General features: G+C 40.3%; 1 protein-coding gene across 1 annotated transcript; it reads right to left on the reverse strand.

The window, feature by feature from the left end:
• Positions 1-3,436: 3,436 nt before the first annotated feature.
• On the reverse strand, positions 3,437-5,048 carry LOC143586073 (uncharacterized). Its single transcript, XM_077067699.1, has 3 exons — positions 4,995-5,048; positions 4,846-4,944; positions 3,437-3,946 (listed from the first exon to the last, which is right to left on the reverse strand). The coding sequence occupies exons 1-3, from the start codon at positions 5,046-5,048 to the stop codon at positions 3,437-3,439; spliced, it is 663 nt and encodes a 220-aa protein (XP_076923814.1).
• Between the last annotated feature and the right edge of the window lie 2,292 nt (positions 5,049-7,340).

Raw genomic sequence — 7,340 nt, forward strand, 5'->3', positions numbered from 1 at the left:
GCTGCTATCTCCATTTTCCAATCCCGGCTTAGGATGGCCAAGGGAGCAAAAGATGCGGGCCTAGATACTCCTTTTTGGGATGTGGCTGCTTGGGAGAGTGTTTAGGTTGAGCTCGATGGTGAGAGTGTGGAGGAGGCTGGTCCGAGTGGAGCGGAGAAGGCAGTGGAGGAGGCTGTGGAGGCAGCAATCAAGGATGCGGTGAAGGCGGTTGGTGATGAGGCGCAATTGGGCGATGATAGCAGTAAAGAAAAGGCTTGAGCCCAATTTTTTATGTGTTTGTTGGTTTGTGGTTTTGATGTTGGGTTGTTGAACAATTTGCATTTCTTTCTGTAAACAATTATACTTAGGATAATAGGATATATGGGTGGAGGGATCTTGACTTTCCAAGACGAAACTCATGTTATCTTGACTTTTGAACATCTAGCAATATTCGGGTGGATGGATCTTGGCATTTCAAGACGAAACCAGGGTGTTGCCTTTTTAATTTCCTGCAGTTATGATTAGTTTTAATATAATCTTTTGGCTTTAAGCATTGTGTTCAATATGTATGTTATTTTTACATAGCTTATCTGAATAAGTTTTAATTGAAATATTTCATATCTCCAATTTTCTAAAATAAGCTATTCCGAGGATAATGTATCCTGAAAACATGCTTCTCGAACATTTTGAGGATTATATATCTTTAAGACTTTTAATAAAACATCTTAAAGATCATGTATCCTGAACATAAAATATTTTAAAGATTATATATTTTTAGAAAATATAATCGAAAGACTTATTAGGAATTGAAATAAAATATCTTAAGGATAATATATCCTTATGCCTTATGTGAGTTATCACAATCAAACCAAAAGATCATACATTGAAATATAAATTGTGATAGAATTACCTGTAAAGATTACCTTTGTGGAGATCATTTATAAATCTAGTTAGATTACATATGATGTCCCCAACTGTTGATCTTTTTTTAAGTATCATACTTCTGGAACTTTGCTAAGTTAAAAACAACTTTGTAACATTTCTACACTTAGCGACCTGTCCATTCTTCGATCTGTCAAAACAAAGTTAGATAATCCTGGCGATAAAGCCTTTTCACTGGCGACTAGGCCTTTACTTGAGAGACATGAAAATGTCTAAACTTGAGATAAGACTGGGGAAAGTCCCAAACATATGGACATGAAAATGCCAAATCTTTTGATAACATGAAAATGTTATAAACCTTAACATGAAAATGTTATAAACCATATGTGTAACATGTCTGCCACTTATCTTAAGGATTCGGTATATAGACAACAACAAACGGATTATCAGCTGGTCTGGTCCGCCTGCCTTGAGCTATATCCGAATCATCGTGCGCTCCAAGCGGCGTTAGAAAGGTGAAGACCTTTAAACCTTAGAAGATATCAAGGTCTTGTTCGTGTAGGAGGTGATCAGCCTCTAACTGTTGTCAATATAACATATCCTTAGGATAACTGCAAAACACTAAACTCTTGATGAGGGGTGGGTGTTAGCCTGACTAACACCCCTCCGATGCTTATGTCAGCAAACTTCATAATAAAAAGTTTAAATATGTAATAATTTAAAAATATATAAAGGAACATACCTTTATCCTGAATTGTTGAGGATTGGAATATACCAGTCAATGACACTAGCAAAAATATGCCTTAAGATGGATAGCATTCCAAGCTCTTGGTATAGGAACACCTTCCATAGTGATTAACCTGTAGGCCCCTTTCCTGCTTCTGAATCAATCAAGTAAGAACCTTCCCACTTGGGAGCTAACTTTCCATCTGCTGGGTTAGTGGTATTCTGAAATACCTTTCTTAACACCATCTCTCCTACTTGGAATCTTCGAATCCTGATATTCTTATTGTAGGATTTGGCTATTCTTTGTTGGTATGCTGCCATTATAAGTGCCAAAATTAACTTTTCAAGATAAGAATACCTGGATTCATCGTCTAGTAGACTTTTACTTACATAACATATCGGATGTTGTTGATCTTCATGATCTTTGAATAAGACGGCACTTATTGCACTTCCAGAAACAGCTAAGTACAAGGATAATGGTTTACCATCAACTGGCTTCATCAGGAGTGGTGCTGAGGATAAGTATTCCTTCAAGGATACCAATGCCCTTTCTTGTTTTTCTCCCCATTCGAATTTTTGATTCTTTCTCAGGATATCATAGAAGTCTTTACACTTCTCTGAAGATCTTGAGATGAATCTGTTGAGGGCTGCTATTCTTCCGGTCAATCTTTGGACATTTTTAACATTTCTTGGTGATTTGATGTCCAGAATGACCTTGATTTGTTCAGGGCTTGCCTCTATTCCTCTCTTGGTGACCATGTATCCAAGAAACTTTCCTGCTTTGACACCAAAATGACACTTGGCTGGATTCAGCTTCATATTATACTCATCCAGGATGTCAAATGTTGTTGCCAAGTCTTTGTGATGATCCTCAGCCATCCTTGACTTTACCACCATGTCATCTATGTAGACTTCCATCGTGTCCCCCAGTTGGTATTTGAACATCATGTTGACTAGCCTTTGGTACGTTGCACCTGCATTTTTTTAGTCCAAAAGGCATTGCAATGTAACAGTATATGCCTGTGGGAGTCATGAAGGCTGTGTCTTCTTGATCTGAAGGCTCCATTTGAATTTGTTGAAATCCCGAGGATGCATCCATGAAGGTTAGTAGTTCATGGCCAGCAGTTGCATCCACCATTGAGTCAATATGTGGTAGTGGAAATGGGTCTTTTGGACAGACCTTGTTTAGGTCCGTGAAGTCCACACACACTCTCCACTTTCCATTCTTTTTCTGGACCACAACTAGACTGGCTAACCATCTAGGATAGCGGACCTCCCTTATCACTTAGTTTTGAGTAGCTTCTGCACTTCTTCTTGTATGATAATGTTTCTCTCAGGAGCAAATTTCCTTCGCTTTTGATGTACCTGCCTGAAAGATTTATCTATACCAAGTTTATGAGTAATTATAGATTTAGAGATACCTGTCATATCTTCATATTTCCAGGCGAAGGTAGAAGCTCTTTTCTTTAGGAAAGATATTAATTCCGTCTCAATATCTTCAGGTATACTTGATCCTAACAGTACTTTGATCTCTGTATCCTGAGGATCCAAAGATACTCCTTTCATATCCTGCTCTCTGGCTTTCAGGACCTCCCCTGGTTGTTTCTGTAATTGCTATGCTTGAGTAGGCTTTGCAGTCGGCTTCATTGATGATGCATAGCAATCTTTGGCGTCTTGTTGGTCACTTTCTATCTTGATAATTCCCCAAGGACTTGGAAGTTCTATACATTGATGGTATTTTGAGGGTACTGCCTTCATGTCATGAATCCATGGCCCTGCCTAAGATCACATTACAACAAGACAATGAGTCAGTAACACAAAATTTTTTTAGAGAGTTTACTCCCTCAATTTATACTGGAAGTTTGATGTCTCCCAGGGTATTCTTGGTCTCCTCACTAAATCCCCAAAGGACCGAGGATCTCGGGATAATCTCGGTATCAGGAATATCCATCTTCTTCAAAGCATCAAGTTGGATTATGTTCACGGAGCTGCCTCCGTCAACGAGTATCCTGCGCACAAAACAGTTAGCTATACCTAAAGTAATTACCAAAGCGTTATGATTGGGATCCACAAGATCACATCTATCCCCTTCATCGAAGGATATGATTCTTTGAGTTGTTAACGTGGAGGTGCGGAGAGGTCTTTCTCCGTTGTCCATCTTCATTAATTTGGAACACTTCTTAGCTGCAAAATATGAGCTTCCACAGATGTCAGATCCTCCCGAGATAAAAGATACAACCATAGCTCTGGGTGGTGGAGAAGGTGCCCTTTCAGGTATCTTGACAGGATCCTGATTCTTGTTCTTGTCTCTTCCCAACAGTTCCTTCAGGTATCCTTTGCTAAGAAGATATCCTATTTCCTTCAAGTGTTATGCAATCTTCAGTGCGATTGCCAAAGTCTTCATGGAATGCACACCATTTGGACTTGTCTTTGCTGGATCCGGGTGTTTCTTTTTTCTTAGGCCATCTAGCCTTGTCACCTAAATCCTGCATGGCACAAATCACACCACCAATATCAAGGTTAAAGCGATATTCAGATATTTTAGGATACTCTTCGCCATCTTCGTCTTCTTCCACAGCATTTATCCTGGGATTATCCTACTTGAAATAAGGCTTCAGCCTAGAGAACTTTGTGGAGAGTCTGATTTCGTATTGGTAGAGTCATACTTCGGGATAACCAAGTTCCATGTGTCTTCTTGTCATCCTCTAGTCAAATGTATCTTAATGCCCTGTTTCTGACTTCATTAAGATTCCTACATGGAGTCATGACAAGGTCGTCATAGAAAGGAGAATCCTTCCTTAGTCGTATCTTGAAAGCTTCGACAGAAACTCCTATGTCAAGGGTGGGGATTTCCAAAGCTTCCCTACTGAATCTGGCTATGTAATCCCTTAAGGATTCATTGTTATGCTGAACAATTCTATATAAATCACCTATCATTTTCTCAAAAGATCCACTACAGGAAAATTGATTATTAAATAAGTTAATCAAATGAGCAAATTAAGTGAAAGCATTGGAAGGAATACTTATTAACAATTTGGGAGTCGGTCCCGTTAGTGTTCAACCGAATCCCTTGCATAGGCAAGATTCTTTGATGTCAATAGGGATGGGGTTGATCTCCATCCTTTCTCTGTATTGAGCTACGTGTTCCTCAGGATCCGTAGTGCCGTCGTACAGCTTCATGCTGGGAGTTTGGAACTTCTTGGGGATTTCCACGTCACATATAGGCCAAGTGAACCTGGATAACCTGTGGCTACCTACGGGGACTTCGGCTATGAGACGTATTATCCTTGGGAAATTGGAAATCATATCCTTCATTTTCTGCAATTCCTTGGCTATCTTGGGAGATATTCCCTTACCCTGCAAAGATCCATGGTTAGTGTATAAATTTGAATTAAATAAATTGTTACCGAGATCGTGGCTAGGTCTCTAGTATCCTGAGCCTTGAAGACTGGCATTTCCATTGAGGGTATCCTTAGGATAAGGTGGCCGGCATAGGGATATCGACCCCGATATGCACTTCAGAGGACAACATGGGAGATCCTGATGAGAATATGCCGGCTGTCATAGTTGAACGAGGCTGCATGTTGATGGATTTTGGCCTCGTTGGTTTGGGTAACTCTGAGGATACCGAAGGGTAAGTTCCCCAGTATCCTGACTGTTGTTGAGACGGAGTCATTGTTGATTGTATCCCCAAGGATCCAGGATTCTGAAGGATAGATGATCCTAGATAACCAAAATCAAGAATCCTGGCCATGATTGGAGTAGCCTCCTGCCCTGGCTTCTTTTTGATCCCTTCAATCTCCTTAAATAGCCTTGAGTTGGTCTTTCTTGCTGCTCCATGTGTGTTTTAACCTGTTTCATCAAAGCAAAAATGTCATTGTTAGAAATAACCGGGTCTACCCATGTAGAGGATCCCGCGTATGGTGGAGGTTCTCCTCTGGGCTGAGTGTTCTTCTTCGGCACTGGTGGAGGTCTTGGGTTGACATTTGAAGCAGCGGTGACCACCGGAGCAACGACTGAACTGGTTTTTGGTTGTGAGGCCATAATGAAGGGAATGAAAGTAATTGAAAACGACACAAAGGGATTTAAAGGATTATAGCACCGTCTGCCCCACGGTGGGCGCCAAATTGTTTTGGTCATAAATTTACAAACGTGATTTTAAAAACAAATTAGTAAAATGGGACTAGGTGCTTGTAAAAATGGCTTGAACACAGAGATTTGTTGCGAGGAAAAAACCTGTTATCCTGAGGATAACAAGAAAAAAACCCCGGGTGGTGAAAACTATCACCACCAATTTATTTATAACGAAAATCGGTTACAAGTGTGGAACTAAAACTGGATCGTGATTACAGAGAATGCGAGTACTAGTAAGTCTCGTGTGTCTAGAGTGTGTGTTATGATCCGAGTTATTGCTCAATTTATAACAAGAATAGAATAACAATGTTGCCTATAATTTAGGAAACAAGAGACCGGATCCAATTAGCCGTTAGTTCCCTCATTTAAGCACTTTTTCCTTTTCGGCCACGTTCTATTAACAACAAGTCCGAATCTTCAGGCAATCTTGATAAGTCCTTTGACCTGGTGAACAAGGAAAGACGACAGACAATTTGTTAAGTTATACAATATATTTAGGATACCTGTTACCTCGGAGGATACATGTTATGAAGTTATCCTGAACATATTGCTTCCTGAGGATACCAAAAATCCGAGCCCTAACAAATGCGATGGCCAAAGTCTTCATGGAATGCACACCATTTGGACCTGTCTTTGCTGGATCCGGGCTTTTCATTTTTCTTGGGCCCTCTAGCCTTGTCACCTAAATCCTGCATGGCACATATTATACCACCAATGTGAATATTAAAACAATATTCGGAGATTTTAGGATACTCCTCATCGTCTTTGTCTTCTTCCACGACGTTTATCCTGGAGGTATCTTGTTTGGAATAAGGCTTGGGCCTAGAGAACTTTTGTGGAGAATCTGACTTTCTGTTGCTAGACTCGTACTTCGGGATAATCAGATTTCCATGAGCCTTCTTGTCATCCTCTAGCCGGATGTATCTTAACACCCAGTTTCTGACTTCATCAAGATTCCTGCATGGAGTCATGATAAGATCATCATAGAAAGGAGAATCTTTCTTCAATCCCATCTTGAGAGCTTCAACAGCAGCCGCGATATCCAAAGCTTCCCTGCTAAATCTAGTTATGTAATCCCTTAGGGATTCATTACATGCTAAACAATTCTATATAAATCACCTGTCATTTTCTCAAAAGATCTACTACAAGAAAATTGATTATTGAATAAGTTAATCAAATGAGCAAATGAAGTAATAGTATTGGGAGGAATACTTAATAACCATTTGAGGGCCGGTCCCATTAGTGTTGAACCGAATCCCTTGCATAGACAAGCTTCTTTGATGTCAATAAGGATGGGGTTGATCTCCATCCTTTCTCTATATTGAGCTATGTGTTCCTCAGGATCCGTAGTGCCATCGTATAGCTTCATGCTGGGCGTTTGGAATTTCTTGGGGATCTCCACGTCGCATATAAGTGAACCTGGATAACCTGTGACTGCCTGCTGGAACTTCCGCCATGGGACGTATTATTCTTGGGATATTGGAAATCATATCCTTCATTTTCTGCAATTCCCTAGCTATCTCGGGGGATATCCCCTTATCCTGCACAGGTCCACGGTGAGTGTATAAATTAGCATTAAGTAGATTTTTGCCGAGATCGTGGTTAGGCCTCTGGTATCC

Source organism: Bidens hawaiensis, unplaced genomic scaffold (assembly GCF_021521415.1).
Source record: "Bidens hawaiensis isolate Kalapana, Puna unplaced genomic scaffold, B.hawaiensis_p1.1 tig00034295_1, whole genome shotgun sequence".
Taxonomy (NCBI): Eukaryota; Viridiplantae; Streptophyta; class Magnoliopsida; order Asterales; family Asteraceae; genus Bidens; species Bidens hawaiensis.

Excerpts from the sequence above, each read along its gene's own strand:
- LOC143586073 (XM_077067699.1), bottom strand. The coding sequence starts at position 5,048 with ATGGAAATGCCAGTCTTCAAGGCTCAGGATACTAGAGACCTAGCCACG. Across the intron at positions 4,945-4,994 it reads GAGACCTAGCCACGATCTCG|GGTAAGGGAATATCTCCCAA; the intron begins GTAACAATTTAT and ends GGATCTTTGCAG. Across the intron at positions 3,947-4,845 it reads GTCTCATAGCCGAAGTCCCC|GAAATAGGATATCTTCTTAG; the intron begins GTAGGTAGCCAC and ends TAACACTTGAAG.